The 23,314-nt window shown below is 40.3% G+C and overlaps 1 protein-coding gene across 2 annotated transcripts in view; it reads left to right on the forward strand.

The window, feature by feature from the left end:
- The window catches only part of CERS6 (ceramide synthase 6), a 220,160-nt gene that overhangs the window by 177,167 nt on the left and 19,679 nt on the right, over nucleotides 1-23,314 (forward strand). For both annotated transcript variants that reach the window (XM_038422621.2, XM_038422622.2), the window contains exons 6-8: nucleotides 1,198-1,290; nucleotides 10,836-10,964; nucleotides 18,003-18,109. In XM_038422621.2, coding sequence (XP_038278549.1) covers nucleotides 1,198-1,290; nucleotides 10,836-10,964; nucleotides 18,003-18,109 — 329 coding nt within the window. The remainder of the gene's footprint in view (nucleotides 1-1,197; nucleotides 1,291-10,835; nucleotides 10,965-18,002; nucleotides 18,110-23,314) is intronic.

A 23,314-nucleotide genomic window follows, 5' to 3' on the forward strand; every position in this document is an offset into this window, starting at 1 on the left:
GTAAATTTAAGCACTTTTAAAAAAAAGTTATTGTGTTTTACAAAGCAGGAAAAACAATTATCCCAGAGCTTTGGCTAGGCACCTAAAGAGGGTTATCTAAATATGAAGAAATACATGAAAATAAAGATTTATTGACATGAAAAGATTTTAAAAGAAGAAATCTGTTTGTGTTATAGAATAGAAATGATAATCAAAACTACATCTGTAGGACAGATTTTGCCCTGCTCCGCAACAACTTTGGATGGTCCTCCAGTGCAAAACTGGTCTAAACCTGGTGACTCTGGCCCCTCAAGGATTCTCTCTGCCCAGGGAAGTCCTCCAGTGGCTTAAAAATGCAGTAACATCTCCTATCCCAGAACCCCTCCCTGTCATTGATGTAGGGGACATGACGAGCAGGAAATGGGCATGGCTGAGCGTAAATTAGAGTAGCCCCCAGTCTGCTCTAATTTATATCTGGGTCCAGACTTAAAACCTCTTTACACTTCTGCCCTACTCAGCTGTGTCAAGCACTCCTTGGCTGCCGGTAAGGGTATGGGCCCTGCTTTTTTCTGTGTTGTAGGCCAAAGGGATCTGAATGGATTTAATCTATACAGATTGCTTCATGTCCTCCAAAAGATAGCATGTTCATAGGTCATTTTTAGACTCCTTAAGAATAGATTACATTAGAAAGACTGGTATAACTTTCATCATGGTGATGTTGACAGCACTACTTTAATCCCACCATGGTGTCAACACACAGAGATAAGACTGTTTACTGGAGCCATTTCTTCCCAATTCACTGTGCATCTGCAGCTTTTGGTATACTCTAAATTGGATGCAGCTGATTTGGAAACCAACAGGAGACAATTGTATAATCAAACATTCCTTTGCTGCATATGAGAAAAGTACGGTGTTCAAAATTGTCCAGAAACATTTCTGCTCTTGGTACCTAAAGATCTAGGGCCTGGCTTACTGGCATTGCAGGGAAAGGGTATAGCTCAGTTATCAGGATCTAAACATAAAAAAGGAGAAGTGTAAGTAACAGATGAGGAGAGGCTTCTTCTCACAGAGCTATAGTGCTTGGAACAGGCACCCGTCAGAACTGTCCCAGATAGGAAGATTACCCTGTAGTCAGTCTGAACTTTCCCCTCTCTTTGTGGAGTTTAGTGTTTATAAAACAAATTACTTTCTCAATCTTTTTAAACCTTCCTCTTTCAGCCGCTGATGCCTGACCTTCATTATTACTACATAGTTGAGTTGTCATTCTATTGGTCCTTAATGTTTTCTCAGTTCACGGACATCAAAAGAAAGGTAAGAACAATCAGTTTAAAAACTTGATGGGGCTGTAAATGCACACTTTCATTGACTCTTGGGTAGCATGCAATCCTGTCGCTATGTATTGTGCTAGACACGTGTTATTTCCTTTTGCAAGCTACTGTAGATGTTCACTGTTGTGATACTGATGTTAAAGTGGGCACGTCATTCAATTCCTGGGCAGTGGGATAGGCCATTTCCTGCACCTTGCTGAAGCAGCCCACAGTAATCTAATATTCAGTGGCAAAGGGCCGCAATGTCAATTGATAATCTGGTACTCTCACATCAGGGATTGTGTTGTCTCTTGATGATCAGCAAACTGTGGTGTACTCACTTGACATGATGTGATAAGAGCATCAGTGTCAGAGCTAGATGCTGCTGTGATTTTACTAGACCATCTGGGGTAAGATTCATGAGAACTTTGAGTTCATCTCCTTGTAAAGACAAAATGAAGGCATATAAATGTATCTGATATTAAATTGATACTACGGTATCAATTTTTCCTTTACAGATGAAAACCTCAAGAAACTTCATATCTTTTGTATATAGCTATAACAAACCATATTTGCGAAACAAAACCCAGTGTCTTTTATTTTCTGGGTAATGGGGAAAAAATGAAATTTTGAAGTTAGAAAACTGTATAGACTGTGAAATAAATCCATTCTCAATGTGTCCATCTTTAAGTCATCGTCTGGGAACTTGCCTATTATACAAAGCAGATGGGCTTTTAACCAGAAACCTTTAACTCTAGAGAACCACATTGTCGGTGCTGGCTGTCCATATGAGAACGCTATTGAACAGTACCAATGGCAGCCTATTCCAATTTGTTTTCCTTTCCTCCTCCTTAAACAGGCAGCAAGAATTGCACAATGATCATCCATAACAAAACCAAAAGAACACCAACAATAAAAACCCTGTGCTGCATTCTACAGTAATGGTCTAAAACACAATGTTAATGTTGTACTTCAGATTATTGTAACGTGTTAAAGTTGCATAGGATAGAATTTATTTTTGTTTCTTTTCTTTAAAAGAATAAGGAAATTATATTTTAAAAAAACTGGTAAAAGAACTTTATTCAGGTTGCAAAGTCAATCACTGAAAAGTAAGAAAATGTCTGTATTAAGGTTGCCCATCCCCTTTTGACACAGGTTTTTAATTAAATGATCACAGCCTAACCCATAATTTTAAAAGAAAAATCCCTGTTAAATGGGGCAGTTAATTCTAACAAGACCATATTTCTGGGAAACGAAGTGGAGAATAAAGAGTGTCCTCAAGAAAATAAATCCTCCCCCTGGAACCACAGTGTACAGCTGGGAATCCTGGTCTGTTTTTGTTTCAGCAAGGAAAATACTCCATTTCTAGCATCTGCAAAGTTTCTCTCCAGAATCAGGAAGCCCAAGGAAATGTCCAAGAATCTCAAATCTTTATTAGATGATGCAGTGTAAATGGAACAGTTGACACAAACATATATGCTGTTTGCTCCGAGTGCCCAATCTACTTACAGTCACTTCATATGCAATCAGTCACTGGCTTGAAATCAATACAACTTTACTCATCCCGAAACAGAGATGTAGAGAAACGTGGCTCAGCAGAAGAGTCTGACAGTAGAGAAGAATTCTATCCAAATACGATGCGTGTAAGCAGCTGTAGTAGGCAGGACATAACCATTTGCAAATATGAAAACCAATACCAAGTCTCTGCAACAATGTTACAATATCATTCAGATTTATTCCTGCAGAAATGTGTCATATCTAAGCAGTTCCACTGCATGTATTTAGCCTTATGTGCTGCTCAGTTATATCTTTATTCCGCCTTCTCTGTGCACCTCTTGTGGGGGGGAATGTCATAATTGCAAAACTATGGAATGCTGACATGGATGCATTTTTTAAAAATGCCTGCTAACATCTTAGATTATATAAAAAGTGGGAAAGTACTGAACAGTATCTAACAGTGTTAAAATGCAGCTTTCAAAAGGTCCATTGTGATGTTCAAAAACTTTCCTAATTTGAAACCTCTTGGGGGCAAGTAATGTGACCATTTCTCCCATGACTCAGAGAACTGTCACATTTGATCAGACAGGTAGATATTTGCATACCCAGAATGACTAGCTGTGAGTATCTAACCACTCAATTACTGCTTGCTGTTTTGGATTCTGTGCATGCAAACAGGGCCCATTCCTGAAGTTCTTACTCTAGGCCAAAACCCTGCCCATAGCACAAAGGCCAGGTCTCTCCTGATGGGTCAGGTTGAGATCTAGCCTCTCATGCTCCAGGCTACAGAGAACTAGCAGAGCTGCTCCCCTCTAGGCACATCCATTCTCTGGCCCCACACAGTTGCATGGATCGAGTCTTGAGAGGGAGGCAGAATTTTCCCCCATGCAGCCTTCTTGCACCTGGAACTGCCTTATGGAATGCTGTGAGTGGTTCTGCTTTCTATTGGTTGTACAATTTATCTCTCTGGGTCCAATTCATTTGAAGTCAATAAAAAAAGTTCCATTGACTTCAGTGGGCTTTGCATCAGGCCCTGTATACTTACTTGGGCAAAACTTCCATTGATGTCTGGAATGCAGGCTTTGGCACACAATTTACATGGGTAAAATTGACTATTCTATTTATTTAAGTTTGTGTGCGCTTGTGGATATCTAACCTTTCTGTCTGGCAATGTAGGTGTGAATGGACTTTACGGACACTGAACTTGCAATATACAGCAAAGGTCAGCCACAATGAAGGACTGCCAATGCTTTCCCTCCCCTCCACTCTTCTCTGTTTGTCCTTTTTGGACAAACCCCTTTGGGGGTAGTACATTTAAATCTTGCCTATTTTCTATGTGTCTGACTGAGTTTTGGTCACCATGGCCTGTGCCCAGACCTTTAGCTGCTATTTTTGTCCTGTGTAAATGACTTTCATTATCAGTGACCTGTGAGTGATATGTATGAGCTTTGAAGGTCCACTCTGGTCTTAGGATGCTGAAGAGCCTTCCCACTTGTGGCTTCTAATTGTGCAGATTCAGGTCCAATTTTGCTCTTAAGTTACACTTCCACTGGAGTCAATGAACTGGCGTGAGCGTAACTGAGAGCAAGATAACTTTATGAAAAAAGACAAATGAACAAACAGGTCTTAAACAGATGCTGAAAACAAAAAATGAAGTTAATAGCATTTAAACCCTGAAATCTACAAGGGAAATATCTTTCATCAGTTACAGCCTATACACTAACATCATGTCGATTTTCTGTTCCCAAATGATTGCATGCTGAGCCTGGGACTCCACTAACTTGGTGCAAATCAGGTGTTAATCTGCTGAAGCCAATGGGAATCACACTGGAGTAAAAGTGGTGAGAGAGGGTCAGGCTCATAGTGTGAGTTATGATATTTACACTGTTGACCCTAATATACAGAAGAAATATCCTCAAGTGAGTGTTGGTTCGTTGTGAGGTCACTACAATTTGAATATTCAATTATCAAAGACTACAGTGTCTAAAATCTTCTGAAATAGTTCGACCACTAAATCAAAAAGTCTCACTAAGAAACAAGCCAATGGGAAGCATCCTGCACATTGCAAATTTGGTATTGCATTTTCTTAAAGCTTTGTTCTGGGATTCTGTGACCTATAGTTGCTGTTCATACTGTCACTTTTTGTGACTGCTACTTTAAGGGGTAGCTAATGAATATTAGAAGATAGAATCTACAAACAGCTCCTATGTCTCAGCCTAGTACTCATTTAACTAAGTTGCTGCATGGTTAGAAGGAATGTGAAGTTTGCCACCCAATATAGGACATTGTTGGAGTACTTCATGGACATTTATAGGTGGCAGATTTCCAGTTCTCAGCCTGAGAAATCTGTTGCTATTTTTTTTAACAGTGGGAAAATTAATTCCTTATATAAGTTTGGATCTCTTTCTAAGAAGTTTTAAATGCCACAGCAATGGTGTCATAGTACAGAGTGATTAGAAATGCCATGGCAGTTATTTCTGCCATCTGAGTCCCTGCTGGAATTCCTCTGCCCACTTTCATTTTGTCTGACCTCTTGCAATGACTGGTGCTAGAGCTCCAGTGCTGGTGCTCAGTGCTGGCATCATTCCAACACTGGTCTTTCACTTTGTGTGTCGTGAGAGAAATACACTCACTATTTCCATCTCTACTTTATTCCTCCTATATAGCAAATTCATGACTTGAAAATGACTTCCCGTGGGATTGCTGATTTTCAAATACCTGTTTTGTCTTTATTTGTTTGTTACCCATTCCGTCAGATTATCTCTGTGTGACTGAAAAGAGATGGACAAAAATCTAACTATTTTGCTCACTACATTCATTTAAGGCAATTAAACAGGGTAGATTAACTTTTATAATTTCATAATGGCATGTTTCAGCATAATCTTCTACTGTATCACTGTAATAATTTTCTAATCTTAAAGTGTTTTCAGTTTACAAAGACTGCAGCAGAGTTATGATTTTTACACCTCTGTGCTGCTTTCCAGATTCCGCTTCTAAAGGGCACAAACAGTAAGAGGAAAAACAGATCGGTTAAGAATCTTATGGCTGTCAGAGGGCATCAGTTAGTTTTGAATCAGTGAAATTTATGTATGTGTGTGTGTTGGTAGCATGCAGAAGAGTATTTTGAGATCAATATATTTTATTAAGGTCAGCCTAAGGGATTTTGTAAAATTGCTACCTCAATCCATGCTTTCCTGGATCAATGAAAGATTGTGAAAATTGTACTTTAGTGATTACAAATGTTACGTTTTCAGGTAGCTTAGAGGTGCCCAGATCTTCTCCATTCATTTAAAAAAAACTGTAGCTGCTAATTACCCTGCATGGTGTGTTATGTTTATGGAAAGTTTATAACTATATTTCATGAGCAATCTGCTGCACAATGTCTATAGATAGATCTTGGAACTTTTTCTGCATGCCCTGGTGAAAGGAGGAAGAATCACAGTGATGTGTTTCGTCTCGGAGAGAAAAAATGCATGTTGCACTGATCTTGTGGCGCTTGGGTGACTAGAATGGAACTTTTATGGTTGAAGACTTGAAACTAGGTGAGATTCCCCTCCCCCAAAAAAACAACCACCACCACTACTCTCCATCCTTAATATATTATATTAATGGAACAAGCTCAATAGAGGGTGGAGTTTTTCCAGAATACCCTGATGACAAAGGAGCAGAAGTCCTATTGACTTTCAGTGGTATGTGAGCTCTCCAGTCACTTTGGAAAATTCCATCCATAATCCAGTGGGAAATATTCTCTGGCTCCATCAATATATTTTGTTTTCTTGTTTTAATTCACCACACTGTTGCTGTCCTATGTCTGAGACACTTCAAACATAATTTAAGAGGGCCTCTTTGGAAACCTCATGGCCTTTTAAAGGAAAGAAACAGTCGGACATGATGAAATACAAAGTATTTGAGTAAACTTTTGGGCAATTCATGTGAAAAGACTGCTCAGTTTCACTAATGAATGACCCTCTCACTCAATATGCCACAGTTTCACACAGTACAATTCACTTTCAGAGTGCCTTGTTGAATGTAAACTATTTCTGTACATACACAATTTAAAAACTATATTTTGGTGTTAAAATATTATTTTATTTACTTATTTATAAATATGTCTGCATCAGAAAGGTTGTGTGTGTGTGGATGGTACAAGCTATGCAACAATAAATTCCAAATAAAATGAAATCCTCCAGTCACAATCTCCTCTCAGGCCCCACTCACCAATCAGTGAAGGGCTAGAATTCACAAGTGAGCTTTGCAGGGGAATCCTAAAAATCCCTGGGCTTGCATTCTGTCTGACCAGCAGGGAAGCAAATTCCAGAGAGGAAGGTTCCTCCCTTTTGAACATCCTGCAAAAATATATTCTCTGGGATGTGTTGGATCAGTTCTACAAAGGACACAAACTATTTTGTTAAAATTATTGAAGAAGTTTAAAATCACAAACATAGAAGCAAATAGAGGGCCAAATCCTGCCCTTACAAATGTCTGCATCCCCAGTGATCTGGTTTTGTTTGCATGTAAATGATGTTAGAATTTGACCTATCGAATAAGGGATTCAAAAAGCCCTATAGAATATGTATAATATAATCATTATCATCTCCTTTTTGCAATGTCAAGATGGGGTAGGGCTGAGGTTATGAGCATCTTCCATCCATGTCTGTGTTGAATTGCCATTTGAGTCTGTTGGGGGATTGTGGGATGGTTTTATATACAGTGTTATACCCCACTTTGTCCTTAGATGTCCATGGCCTCTCTCGACATGCATGCTTCCATAGAGAAGAATTTTAGGCTGTCCATTACAGGTGTTAACTTTGATAGTAATCTAACTCTCTGAAAAAGCCATTTTGCATTACTTTTTTGAAAGTGGGTTTTCAAGCTCTTCACCTCTCGAGTCAGTTTTTCTTAGCCTTTTTGACCATTCATTCTAGTTCCTTGTTGAGATATCTGTATTTGTTGTTCTGCTCAGTGCTGTGTTCAGATTTAAGATATGCTTCCTTTTTTCTTCTTGTTAGATTGTCAATCTCTGATGCCACCCAGATTTTGCTTTTTGGATATGGGCTCATCCCTAATATCTCCCCACTCATGAGTTCTACTCTTGTGTCCTCTAGATCTAAAACGGGCAAAGTGGGCACTGATGGTATTCTGAATGTTCCCCATAGTGTCTGTATTTTGCATAGAGTGAGTGGATTTCCTGCTACCAGATTCTGCTGGCAGATCAAACACTGGCTTGGCCAACACTGTGGTACCTTAATTGGGAATGGGGAATCCGACCCTGCCACAAACCCAAGATCCTATTCCATCCGTCTTGTGGTACTACTTATATACTATGAAAAGAGAATAAAACAGATATAACTTTTTTAAAAGAGAGAGTGAATTACATGAAGGAAATAGTCCACTGGACAGCTGATCCATAAATGGATAATAAATAAAGAATGCTATTGCTCAAGAATCTTAAGGTCTCTGGCACACAATACAAATGATCAAGAACTCCTTAAAGAGTTCCAAAAAGAGACTGAAAAATCTAGTATTTGTACAAGCATGGATGTGGCAGTTACAAAAGCGAGAAGATTTTCTGCTTGGCTTATCCCTGCATTTGGATTGAGTCTGTACTAACTTAATTGCCATTGGCAGTAAAATCAAAAGGCAGTTCCGTACCACACGTAACTGAAACATGTAAGGAAACAAGGCATGATATGTCAATGTGGAAACCTCAGAGACCACATTATTTTCCTAGCCATGCTTTTTCTAATATTTGGGGGAAAGGTAAAAGCTTCACTATTTTGATTATAGAAGGCTTAAATTTTCAGCTGGATGGCCATAAATATCTGGACTGGTATTGAATGTGAGAAAGACAGACCATTTTTCTCTATTTTGATCATTAAGACCCTTGGAATGTGATGCAACATTTAATCCTGCTTTTCTTACTTTGGTCTGTTTGTCTTAAGAAATTGAAATTAAGCCAGTATTTTGAGATGACTGCAGAATATATTTCACTGTGCTCCATAATGTTGTTTGAAAAAAATCCATAAATTCAAGCTTGTATATCTTCCTCCCAAAACAATTATCAAACTACAACACATGTCTGTTATTTTTCAGCCTCATGGTGGACTTACTAGTGATATCCAGTTCTAGATGGTGGGACAACCAGAGTACTTGTTAATGTTTTCCAGTAAAGTGGAGAGTGGGGAGTGGTATCCTCTCATTATTAATATTAGGGAGACTTCTCAGGCAAGAATGTGCTGCAGATTTTTTAGATCATTCTATACATGCTACTTGTACTGTAAGGTACAAACAAAGGGAAAATGTTTTGTCATATTTTACTCTTCGCTTTCCTTGCAATTAATAGTGGAATGAGGTCATAGTAATTCCTGGAATCTACAAAAAACAAATGCTAGCACTGATGTCACTGCTTCCATATGAGCCAACATCATGATTTTTTTCAGAGAAGGTGACGAGAATCAGGCTCCTTGGGTTCTGTTTTCTGCTCTATCTGGGCCAGATTGTCCCCTCTGCTGCTTCTCTGGTCATTTATATCTGTGCAGATTGAGTTTAAGATCACTTTGCGCACCTATAAATGAAAGCACAAGGTGCAAGGCAATGGAGAATTAGGGCTTGTTGCTTAGAAAAGGAAATAAAATATTTATAATTTTATAAAGAGAAAGGGAGAACTTTTGAAGCAGAGGAGATGAGATGAGGTGCTTTATCCTACTATATTAACCTGTGGACTCCTTTGCAACTCATGTTCTCTTCCTTTTTCTCAATCCAGAGGTTGAACAATTGAGAATGGGAGGGGCACTGACAGAATTTATCATTTCACAACTGATCATATACTATTGGCCTGAACTGGAAGCTGCTGTAGTTGTTGAGGAGGCCAAATTCAGGCCTCCTGGCACAGAGGATTTATCAAATGAGAGATCCATGGAAACTTGAGGGATGACAGGATCAGAAAAGTGCCTGCATTTTCACTGACACTGGTGTTAGTCGTATGTAAGCCTGCGGGCTGTCTCACCCATCCATGCACCAAAGAATACTCTCCCACTGCACAATTCCAGTCCTCTTCTTATTTCCTCAAAATAAAACGCATTTAACACAAGTTCAAAATCTCTGTCAAGTCCTTTTGCTCTGATCTGGGGTCTTCTGTAGGAGCCTATCTACTTCCTGCAGCTTTTGCACTCCTTAGGCCATCTGCCTAGGAGTCAAGTGAGCCTTTGCTCCTTGCTAGATTACATTGCACCAGCCATCTACTTGGGAGTCACAGAACCGAGTTCTGTCCCCTAATCCCAGGCCTCCTGAAGGAGCTTTCCTTCTTCCTGTAGTTCTCACCAGCAGCTGAGATAGTTGCTGGCTCTTAAGAAGACTAGGTGATCTTCAAGCTGTCACCCGATCCGATCCGTAGCATTGCAGCATCAGCTGATTCCTTTAAAGGGCTACCTCACCCTGTGACAGCATGTAGGATGGAATGGGAGAGAAGAAGCAGTTTCTTAAAAATATTAGAAATTGGATCCTTGGTGCTAAGAGACCTGAGGGGCTGTATCAGGGAGCAGTCTAGGAGAGCCCTTTAATACAATATAAACATGTGCTTGTGTTTCTGTATCTACTGAAAATGCACTCAAAGCAAACCTTGTAAACAGTGTCTAAGCTCTTGTACATGAGTGATTTTGGGCTGCATTGTTTTGCATGTTATAAGTTGCTAGGGCATAAGAGAAATGCTGTAATTTGAGTGGTATACACATATGCCTTTTATAAGTAATTTTGGCTGTAAAAGCTTTACTTCGTTAGATTTATTCACTGAACTGTGAAATAGAAATGCTACATAATTCTTAATAATCTATTTGTTTTTGCTCTACATACAATAACTGTTTTATTTAATTTAAATTAAATGCATAATTATGTGTATTTTAATGTGCACTCAGTTAAGAGAATTATTCAAGGTTTTTGAGTATTGTAACCTCTAATCCTGAATTTAAACTTTAAAATCACCCATCCATTTGTGTAAAGATGCTGAATCTGCTGCACAATGTCTCACTGTTTTTTTTCTTCTTCTTGACATTCTAGGATTTCAGCATTATGTTTACGCATCACATTGTAACAGTCATTTTGATATCCTTTTCATATGTAACCAATTTGACACGAGTGGGAGCCCTGACCTTGTGTCTTCATGATTCAGCTGACATTTTGCTGGAGGTGAGATTGTTCATGTGCCATCAGGATCTATCCTGTACAAAAAGTCAATCAACCCTACTAATTGTACTGGGTATGCTATGTTCTGTTAGCTAGCAGACAGAAGGGTACAATCCTTCTGCACAAAAAAGTATTTTCTTAAGACAGAGGCTATTCTAAATAAGAACAATGATTATCATTAGCATACGTCTTTCAAAAAATAGTATCGTTTTTTCTTGCCAAAAGTGTAATGTACCTTTTAAAAAAGAAATCGCACACTGTATATTTTTGTGCCTTAAAGCTGGTTTATCTATCCACTGGGAGATTGCCCCGGTGTAGAGGAATCCTGAGGTGATGTAGAGCCATTGTAGCAGATCCTATGCCTCCCCTTCCATCCAGCCATCAATATTAAGGGTGCGGTCAGGGAAAACAATGCATGGTGAGTGTTCCCTCATGCCCAGATAATCTCCAGCTGCTGTAATGGACCCTTAGGCTATGTCTACACAGCAATATAATCCTAGGGTTGATGGGACTTGAGTCAGCTGGCCTGTGTCAGGAAACCCTGGGCTTGAGCATCTATATTGCTTTTTAACCCTAGGTTAAGGATTTTCTGACCCGTGCTCGAACCTAGGATTCTGGGGTCCACACTGCAGTGCACAAACCCAAGTCAAAGTAAACTTATCCCAGAGTGCCTAGCACCTCTCCCTCCTCCCAAGTATTGACACTCAGGCCTTAGGAATATGCTGCACTGTGAGAAAACTCTACTACCCACCCTGTTTCCTAACTGTGGCAGTCGTATTGATGGGACTCAGGAGCCCATAAGGAGCACATGAGAACATACAGCATAATTAGTGGCTATCTCAGTAGAATAGTTTGAGAAGGCTTTATACTGAATTGCCATCTAATCTGAGAATTGGGCTCTCCAGCTCTAGGCTGAGTCACAGTGGCAGGAAAATGCCACGTGCACCTGTTCTGAAGGTAATAAGGACATCAGCCTCCAGGGAGCATTGAACTGTCAAACTATTAAAATGGAACTTTGCGATTCTTAATTTTTAAACTGGGATGTTCAATGCTGGTGGTTTTGGTTGGTTGATTTTTTATTTATTTAGGTCTGTTTTGTTTTGGAGTTTGACATAAAACAGGTTTCAGAGGAAAAAAACACAAACACACCCCAGCCTGGCTGCTCCCCGCTGTGGCAGAGTGAACTGCATTCCCAGGGCTTGGGGTGCAGTGTGCTCTAGCACCCCCTAGGGATCCCTTATCCCTGCCCCCACTGCACCCCAGGAGGCAGGGATAAGGGATCCCTGGGAGGCTGTGGGGAAGTTTTGGGGCTGGCTTCCACTCACCATCTTCACAGTGCACACTGCCCAGGCACCCCTGCACACGCAGCCCCAGGGAGGGCCCAGGAGCAAGCGCCACCCTGCAGGGAGGGGGAAATTGCAGAGCTCATGGCTCAGCACGGCTGGGGGAGGGATGACTCCCAACATTCTGGGAGCTGCTTCCCGCCTGTCAGCTTTGCTTCCTGTTCCGGGCTGGCTCCGCACAGCAGTGAGGAGGATCCAGAGCAGGAAGCGGGAGTGTGCTCAGCCAGGCAGTAATGGAGCTTCTGGTTGCCTGCAGCACTGCTCCTCTGCCGCCAGGAACTCTGGGATGCATCCGGAGGACTTCCGGAGCCTGACTCAAGCCAGGGCCACATGTACACAGGAAAGGAATAGGGCTCGGACCCTAGGTCCCAGCTTAACATGGGCTCGGACCCTCTAGCCCTGCAGGGTCCTGGCGCTTTGTGTCTGAGCCCTACGTTAGCACATCTGCAGTGTGGATGAAAGGGGAGTTGACTTGAGCCCGGCCTCAGACCTGGACTTAAATTGCTGTGTAGACATACCCTTATAGCTGTGAGCAACAACTGTAAATGTCAGCTGTCAGTCTGCTCTAATTTATGCCAGGATTTGGACCTACATCAGTATGTATTTTGGATGAGAAGATCATAAAAGAGGTTTAAAGCTACCTTTGAACCCACACCGATGAGCTGCCTTGGTTGCAGGTCAGGATCAAAGCCTTAGCATTTATTTATCTAAAATGATACTTTGTAATAGGATAATTGCAACTGCTTTTATAAAACAAGAGTGTCTTGACCTCCACACTGTGAGCCAGATTCTCCACTGCCTTACACCTTGTGAAGTTATGTACACCTTTGTAAGGTGAGTATAAAGTGGGTCTAAACTGCTGGTTCTGGTCTGGTAGTGTTGTAAATTTATTTTGTATCAGTGTACACAAGGTGAAAGGCAGTGGAGAATCCAGCCTTGTAAGTTAGAACGTTTATGGGTCTACATCCATTTAGCCATGAATTCACCAGCACTGACTCCACTTCTCTTATCCTTACCACGAAAAGCCACTTTTGAAAGGACTTGTTTGTTTCAGAGCCACCAACGCCCTATTGGCAATCACCCAAATACTTGAAAGATAGATTTTAAAAATATCTATATGCTACACTGTTCAACTGATGAAAACTATAATCTGAAGGGAAACAGATTTTTTTTTTGCTTGATTGTACAGTCCAGTCATTAGTAATCTTTCTAAGATAATTAAAGAGAAATTGCTGATATCCTGGCATGACAGACAAAAGAAGTTCAGCAAAAATGCTGGGTATTTTTTATTTGAACCACTATTATTTAATAAAAATAATAAATTAAAGGCAACCTAAAATATGAGAAAAGAGAACCATGCTTAACACCACAAAAGCATTTGTCGCAAGTATCAGTATGACTGAGTTGGTAGCATTCTTTCTTCTAGACTTGAAGGTCATTATTCCAATTCCTTACCAGTTACTTACTTGAACTGATAATGGCTGCTGACTACAAAGCAGTACTAGGGGAATGGCTGTTCATGGGAAAACAAATTTCACCAGAGGAAAAGTTGGTATACGTTCTTGCCTTGCTTGGTCAGCAAAGCATTTGCTATTGTCACCTCTGATATTATGAAGAAATGAAAAGCAGTTTTGCCACAAAATTCTATTTTGACTATAGAAAATGCTGGCTGTCTGTAGGGGCAAATTCATAATGGTGTATGCCCAAAAGAAAAATTTGTCTGAAGGTGGAAATTTTTGACACTGCAAAATGCTGTTCACATTGGTGGAAATGTGGACATTTCAGGCCAGATTTTCAAAGGTACTTAGGCATCTAGTGAGATTTTCAGAAATGCCTGAACACATTAGGTGCCTAACGTGATTTCATTGGGAGTTAGGCATCTAACTTGCCAATGGAAGAGTTAGAAAATCTCTTTTGAAAAAACTTTTGAAAATCCCACTAGCCATCTATCTGTATTTTTAAATAGCTAAATACCTTTGAAAATATGCCCTTGCTTTGCTCAAATTCATTAATACCGTGAAACTTTCAGTTCTGGTATACATTTGTGAAAATAAATTTGTTAGTTTTATACTGCTCTAACATAGATGGTGTCATTCTTTAGGTAACATGTTAAACTGTACCCTTTTTTGTCAAATTCTGGTTGTCCTGTAAGAGGAGGTACAGTTCCCATGACACCTTTCAAAGAGAATAGGGGATACACTCTGTGTCCAGGCCAAACAATTCCTTCTGTCATTATGATATACAAGGGCTGGGTGAGAATTACTGCTGAGTGAAGTGTCTGTGTCTCGTGCCTATATAGCATCTACACTGATGGTATATAATTTTGGATTGTAAAATGCTCTGTGGTAACCTCATAATTATATTTTGAACTTCTAAAACAAGGGCCCCAGAAGTTCTGTGACTCCGAGAGGCCACAGAACTGTGCTGTGGAATCGTCACCCTGGCCACTGAATTGTGCTGCAGAATCCAAGTCTAAAACAATAGCTCTGAGAAGTGTGAACTGCCCCATTCATCTCAATGGGTTGTTAGGTCTGAAGTCTAAAGATGACAGTTTAAATGTCAGAATATTAACTGCCAATCACTTTAGCAGAAACATCTAGCTAATGTTTTTATCTCATGATCCCAAATTCTCTCTCACCTCACCACAGGGCCAAAATGCCCAACTACATGTACTCACCTACCAGAACCTCCAGCTTGTTCCCTGACACCATCAACAGTTATATGTTGTCAATGCAAATCCTTTGGCATATGAAAGCCCAGAGCGGTTGGGTAGTATAAAATAAATTGTATTAAGTATCAGAATAAATCAGGAAAGGGCCACTGCACCAATTCTATTATTTATTTTCAAATTTAATTCATTTTAAAACTGTTTTTGTTTTGCTTTTTAATTGAAATGAACCTTCCACAGAATTTCTGGGCTGCTGCACCAGAATGCACAGAAAGCAGGATTTAGATCCTGCTTGCCACATAGTTCATGGGACCCTGTCTGTAAGAATTTATTAAGAACAACCCTTTATGCTTTTCATCTGAGAATCATTAAGTGCTTTACTAACATGAATGACTGATTTTAAAAATCTGGCCTCCTGTATGGCATGTTCACTGGCACAGGTGAAGGTAGATGGAAAGCTTGCTACCTGATTGATAAGAACTCTAAGTTAGGTAGATGTCTGTAACCTCTCATTTACACTCACGAAATTGTACCTCTAAAAAAGAGCCAGGGTTTTTAAAAATCTTGCAACAGGCTTGGGAGAGAGGTTATATATGAAACTCAATCATCACTAGGGTAGAAACCAGCAGCTGTTTTACAATTTTAGGATAGCAAGTGAGGAAGGATCTTTATACACTCTATTGAAGCTGCAAGGGGAATTTAGGAGAATATAATTACCTGAATTGTGCCTACTCTTACTGAAAGTGTCATGGGATTGTTAATGACCACAAGTGCCCAGGGCCTTAGTTTTAAGTGACTGACTTCCAAAAGCAAGTGCCTCCAGCAGCAATACATCATTTCCATACTTTATTTTGCTCATTACTGACTCAGATGGACAAATTCCATCTAACAAATCACCCTCACCACTTTGTGCAGACTTTTCATCCAAGCACTGACTCAGCTCATCCCTGCTTAGTTTGAAATCTGGCATGATCTCAGCACAAGGGGGTAAATACAAAGCACATGAAACCAAATTCTGTTCTGTTCTGCCTGGGAGATACGTCCCTCCTTCCTAGTTGGACTTTCAGTCTAAAAATCACTGAATTGTAAATATAACTCTACTTTATATGCTGATATCTAAAGTGTTAACATTCCTTTATTTGAAGATCATCCATGAAATATTACTTGGAATAGCAGATGAGAATGAATTTGTAGGTATCTTTAGGTAGCATCGAAGCCTTATTTTAGTCTACAATGGTAAACTATCGGTATTCCTTCAGTTTCCTAGTTTGTTTGCTGCAAGCCAGCAAATCACCTTTAAATTATAAATACAAATGGAAAAACCTCTGAAGCTATGCAAATGCCAGATTATTCAGGGTCGCCTCAGAATTTGAACTCTGGTGTTTGTTTAAAGTGACTGTTTCACACTTTTCAGGTTCAACGTCATGATGCTAACAAGGCCATATGTAATGCAGCAGTGCTGCCTTTCTCACCCTTCCGAGAAATTATCTGAATTTATTTCTGCATTCTGAGCGGGGTTTTAAGTCAGTACATGTGGTAGTTTTTCTCACTGTTATTGCTATGTTAATTAGCCTAAGCCTTATGCATCTTTAGAAGTGTAGGAGTCTGATGCAATGCCCATAGAAGCCAATGAAAAGTCTCCTATTGATTAAAGTGGGCATTGAATCAGGCACTTGATGCACTATTATTTATCATTTTTTGAGGGGGCATCAGTATGGGTAGTGCAAAGTGAAGACGAAGAGATTTTCCCTTCCTCAAGAAGCATGCATTCTAAAATAGGCCATTTTGTTCAGCTACATGAACAATCTCAAAACAATGCGGATATCTTTATATATATATTTATACACACATTTCTTTCTCTTTGTGGGATCAATGTTGATGAGCTTCGGGGAAGAAAAGTATTTTAAAGAGGAGTTTGAATGAAGAAGTGGTTGCTTGGTACACAGGGAAAAGGAGGGAGTTCCAGGCTTAAGAGCCAGCGTAAAAGAATGCACAGAGATGAGTGGGAGAAGCATGCCAAAGGGATGTGTAGAACAGCAAGTTGCAAGAAGCAAAAGCAGCAGGAGAGAAGTAGAAGGAAATGAGAGCTGGGATTAAGGCAGTGGTGGTGGCATACAGAGCCTTGATATGGAGAACCAGAAGCTTGTCTCTGATGCAGAGGGCAAAAGGAAGCCAGTGAGGGGATTTGAGGTGGGGAGGGACATGGTCTGAGTATTCGACAAGGATGATTGCTTTTAGAAGCAGTGCTTTGTATGGATTGGAGGGGAGTCCAGATTGGTGCAGGAGGCCCCAGGAAATGGGAAGAAGAGCAGCAATCAAGTGTTGGTGCAGGAGCAATCAGAAGTGCCGAGATATCTAAAAGAATAGAGTCGTGAAAGCTGAGTGTGAGGAACGGATGGAACAGGAAGAAGTGATAGGCCAAGTCAAAAACAGCGTAGAGTTCAATGTGGAAGTCCTTATGCATGGCCAGGAGAGGGTTCTGAGTATCTTCAGAGCAATCTCTGGGTAGTGGCGAGGGCTGGGGATTCAAGAGAGAGTTAGAAATGAAGACATTGAGGCAATGTTTATAGACAGTAGGCCCAAGGAGTTTGGAGACCACAGGGGAGGAGGGAGATGGGCAGTAGCTGAAGAAAAAAGTGCAATCGGGGGGGTAGTGGGGTATTTCATTAGGCCGGGAAAACAGTAATGTACTTAAAAGCTGAGAGAGAGGAGCAGAGGGAGATGCCTGAGGACATTTCTAATCCCTTGATTACAAATGATACCTGAGAGTCTGAAACTGGAATGATGCAGGAGATACAGTTGGGTGGGAAAGAGTAGAGGTGAGAGGCAACACTTGCTGGATTTTCTTATTGAAGAAATTGACCAACTCCAGGGCAGAGAGGAAGCATTGTCACTGTATAGCAGAACAATGTATTTGATCAAAATTTGGCTCCTTTGCATTTTAATTGCTCATCACAGCTCATGCACAGTGTAAGACTTTTGCAGTTGTTATCATAACTGGAGTAAACACTCTTCATCCCTCTTTTGCAGGCTGCCAAAATGGCAAACTATTGCAAGTGTCAAAAACTGAGTGACCTCCTGTTCCTTATGTTTGCCGTTGTCTTCATCGTCAGTAGGCTTGGCATATATCCTTTGTGGTGAGTAAGCATGCCCCCTTCCTCAGATACTTGGCCTTAGACTAGTTTGGAAATACATGCATTACGGTATAGTGCCAGCTGTGTGTACTGGACTGTATCTCACAAGCATTAAAGAAAAGTTTCAGAGATAATTAGATGCCCTTATTAGAGAAGATCCTAGCTGGTTACTGCTATAGAGTAAAATGGCGGTCAACATTCGCTAGATAGTAAGGGTTAGGGGGCAGGGCCTAAGCTGGTTTAAAAGCAGAAATGGGCTGGAGACAAGACAGCCACAGGTAAGTGTTCAGCTGCCTTTGTAGGGTAAGGAGCCAAGAATTAGGTGCTGAAAGCAGAGACCAATAGGTGAGGTTGGAGCTAGTTGGCTTTCAGCACATGCTTTACCATTTTCATTGTCTTAGGAAAAACACAGAAAACAAAATGAAGTAGGAGTCTGGCCTGATGGTGGTGCTGCTGCCATGCAGGATTGTCCCATGCCTTTCTTTTTTCCTAAAGCAGCTGGGAAGCAGTATATATGCTGTGGAAGCAATGTATGTGCTCTGGGGGAGCGGAATCTTTTCACTTCTCAATAGCAAACCCTTGTCTAATTAGTAAGTAGCACTGCTGTGTCCCAAAGGAGAGTCCTTTCCAGATTTCTTTAAAGCTGCAGTATGAAATACCGTCTCACACTCTTGCACATGAAAGGAGCAGCCCCATTATAAAGTGAGCATCCTGCCCTTGAGAAGAGTTGGTGAGAAAGTTCCAGCACCACCTCACTGCATTCATGACCCCAGACTCTTAATTGGTGTTCCAGAAAAAAAACTAATCCTGTCAGGCAGGATAATTTGGGAATGTGGTGGAATAACAGTTTTGTCCATTGTGTTTGGAGAGGACAGTTAATGCCAGGATGCTATGGTAAGCAGAAATTCTTAGTGATCCTGCAGAGAGAAACAGCCACAAAAAGCTCATTACTTAATCACACGTGGTTGCCTTACACAAATACCAACCCCTCCCCTCACCACAGATCCTTTCCCAATCCAGTAAAATGAGATCTCTTGGGGGGCTTGTTAATATGAAGACAGGATAAAGTCGTTACCTTTTGGGAGTCATCTCATCAGCTGTGAAATGCAAAAGACTAGTGCTCAGGGAGTCCAGAGGTGCTTTGCTGACCACTGCACTCCGAGCCAGAGAAGCCCCATGAATTCAGTAACCCCAGAGATTTAAAAAACAAACCTGACAGAAACCCAAACTCTGTGTTAAAGCCTTCAGTACATTTTTGAGGATGGGTTGGACTTATTTTTTTTAAATTACCTTTTCCCCCTTTTGCCACCAAAGGTTTCTTAGTGACACGTTAGACTTCAGTAGCTGGAGTACACAGATTTCTCCCACCTGTGTGCTACGAGATGTACAGCAGAGCCAGCATTTTCTATATGGTTTCATCCTCCCACATCTCTTGTTTAAATTGGGGAAACAGTGAGGGCCAAATTCCACCAAAAGAGATACACCTCAGATGACTGTGGCTCTGGGGGTTTATCCATGATAAGGTTCAGTTTGAACACAGGATAGGTCTCTGTACTGCTCCAAATGGAAATCGAGTGCATTTTTCTCTGTGTGATTTCCTGCTTTGTCTGTAATATTCTTAAAGGAATAACAGATTTACACTCCTTGAGTAGATAGCTGCCTAGTTTGTTTACCCATCACTTTAGCTCTTTACTAACACTTTAAACGCTGCTCTGTGGTACTTGAAAAGCCAAGGGGAGAATGCCAGCTTTAGATGTCTGACTGTTATGCTTTTCAAACACCAACATTTACCAGAGCACTGCTATGTGCTTGCTTTGAGTGAGATCAAGATTGATCTCACCCAAAGCTCTTTTCCAAGTATTCACTAAAGTGCACAAATTCAGGGGAGTTCATTAGTTTTCTCTCAACTGAAAGTAGCTACTCAGAGCATGTTTTTCTCAAGGCATGTGAAAATAAGAAGGGTGCAGTTCTGCCTCTCCTTTACCTCCACACAATCCCACTCAAGTCAAGAGTTTGGTAGTGCAGGAGTTAGCCTGCAGTGTTTACAATCTGGGATGAAGATCAGGAAATGAAACCTCACACAATTTTGACAAATTTCTCAGGAGCACTCCAGCCAAATGTCACACTATTCAGCAAAGTCTAAGGAAAAAACTGAAATTATTGATGGGCTTCTCACGTTAATCATAAGGCAACCTTTTATAGTTCACAATTAAATTAAAGACTTAACATAATTGGTGAGAACCAGGCATAATACAAACAGAAGTTTTTTGTATGTTTCCGTACCCAACTCCCTCTGTCTGACCACACCAGCCCTGCTATTAGACACCAAATTCTAGAGTTGGAGATTACATTATCAGTAAATGTCAAAAACAGCCTGAGCACAGATTTACATTCTTACCATTTTGTGCAGTGGTTTTGCACCAATATCCTTTTATGCCTAAAATGAAAACAACATTTCATGTTTGATCAAAGCCTTATTTGAATCCAGGTCAGTAGAAGCAAAGACATAAGCCTCAGCTCAATGGGGAGAAAAAGTGTGACAATGGGAAGAGGTGCGGAGAGGAAGGACACTATATGATAGCATCCTCCTTCACTGCAAAGCCACAAGCAACTCCTGTGTGCTACTTAACAGGCTAAAGAGGGCAGCAGACTACAGTTGAGGACCTGGCCAGATGCAAGGAGGGAGGAGCCAGCAAAACATGCTGCTTTAACAATAGTGTAATCAGCTTACCGCCTGTGATCATATTTATTCCTAGTGTGAAGCCCATGGTAGAAATAGATGTCACTGAAATATTGTTATTGTGTAGTAGTGTTCTTACTTAGAATTTGCATAAGGCTTTATGTTCTAAAATGCTTTGCTGATATCAATTAAGAACAGCAACATTTTAACTCAGAATAATCATTGTTATTGTCATTTTATTTAAAAGCCATTTTAAAAATATGCCGGGAGTTGCTCTCATCTGGGAAGGTACAGTACTATTGATGATGACTAGAACTAGAACTATTAATTAATTCATATTATCTCTGCTGACTAGCCAGTGGGATGGAAGTAGATGATAAAGCAATATAATGTAGGTCCTGTCTAATCAGTAACTATTGTTTGGGTTCATTCTAATTTACCACTATCAGAGAGATAGTATTAATAAATGTATTTAAAATCTGGGAACTATTTCCATGTCAATTATAACCATTGTAAGATAGGTCCAAATTTAGATACCAGTTCTGATGCATTCATTACAGGCTTTGCATGCCCACGGAAAGTGATTCAGCATTTGGTGCAAAATGTAGGTTTTTAGCATTTACATAAAGCATTGCTTAAAGAGGAAAAAAAAAAGTTTAGATCCACTTTGCTACCAGATAGATGAAGTCAAATGTACACATTTTCAGCTTCTCAACTATAAGAGTGCTGCTTTAAATTCTAGATTATTCTGCATAATGCTCTCAACATAATATTACATTGCTCACTTGCACTGAAGCCTTGTTATATTTATTTAACAAACAGGGGCTATCACATTAGCTGAGGAGTAATTTAAAATGCTCTTTTCTTTCTATTCCAATGCCAGTATACAAAATAATGTTCTCAAAATACAAAATTTAATCTGTAAAGGGTCTTATGAATGTTTTTAAATTAGATTAAGTAGGTTGAAGCTCTTCTTTTTTTCTACTCTCAAATTATATTGTAATGTTAGCTTTCCCAGGAGAAATATAGCCGACCAAGGTTAAATGATTCAGATGAAGTTTGGCACGTCCTCTTAATCCAAAATCAACTAACTTGTGCCAAAGCTAATCATTGCATGAGCAGAATGGAGGCATTCTGTTGAAGATTAATTTCTCTGTGATGTGAGTTTCCCCATCTGTAAAATGAGCTATTTGCATACCTTACAGGAGTATTTTGTGGATTAATTAATTCATACCTGACAGCAGTGTGTGCCATAGAAAATCTTTTAATGTTAGGCCAATGGTACCCAAACTTTTTCACAGCATGGACAACATTTTAATAGAAAGAGTGTCTCCAGGATTTTTTTGTAATCACATAACATTCCAGAGGTAACTAGCAATTGTTTACATGGCATAGTAATGTTACAAATCTGATCTGATTTTGGGTGTATTTAATGTGATAAGTGTTTGTCTCATTTGAAAAAGTTAATCCCACTGTCAGTTTTACTCTTAATTTCATCTTCCCCTCCCATCTGTTATTTTCCTCCCTTCCTTCTTTGTGCATGCACCCCCTTCCTGTCTTCCTTTGCCTGGTCCCCTTCTCCCCTGCACATGCTGCTCAGACATCGATCTCTTTGTCTTCCTCCACTCCTGGATATACTGCATGGCCTGTGTCTCCAAGCGTTCTACTGCTGCAGGCAACTTCAGATTCACTAGTCCCTGGGGACTGCTTTGATTTCCTCTCATAGAGTAGTTACTACTAGCTGCATCAAAGCTGCCTCCTTCTTCTTGATTACAGCTGCTTCTACAGGCCTCCTGATAGGAGAGCCAGCACCATGTGCCCAGCCACTTCTCTGCAGACCACCAGTGGTCCAGGGGCCACAGGCTGAAAACAGCTGAACTAGGTGACTGAAAATCTTTACTTTTTTTACCCTTTCCTCTCCCCCGCCCCCACCAAAAAAGTCAAAACAAAATCCATGCAAATGCTGTGTAACCACCAAGACTTATCTAACATCACCACTCAATCGCACTTTGTTCCTAGCTTTTCAATGTCCTCTCCCCTTGAGTGTTTCTACCTTCTCATTCTACCTCCTCATCTACGTTGCCAGTCTAAACCACAAGCTTTTTAGGGCAGCGACCTCTGTCTTCATATCTGACTGTAAAGCTCCTAGTTCACTGGTGGCAGGATATAACTAATTAATAATAGCATAGCATTTTGGAAATGTTACATGGTATGTAATATAATTTGTCAAGAACAAATAGTGTCAAACCAACCTAATAGCTTTCTTTGACAGGGTCACAAGCCTTGTGGATAGGAGGGAAGTGGCAGATGTGCTATAATTTGACTTTAATAAGGCTTTTGATACTGACTCGCATGACCTTCTCATAAACAAATTAGGGAAATGCAACCCGATAGAGCTACTATAAGATGGGTGCATAACTGGTTGGAAAACCATTCCCAGAGAGTAGTTATTCATGGTTCACAGTCAAACTGGAAGCACATATCAAGTGGCGTCCTGCCGGGATCAGTTCTGTATCCGGTTCTTTTCA

The sequence above is a fragment of the Dermochelys coriacea genome, chromosome 11 (genome assembly GCF_009764565.3).
Source record: "Dermochelys coriacea isolate rDerCor1 chromosome 11, rDerCor1.pri.v4, whole genome shotgun sequence".
Lineage (NCBI taxonomy): Eukaryota > Metazoa > Chordata > Testudines > Dermochelyidae > Dermochelys > Dermochelys coriacea.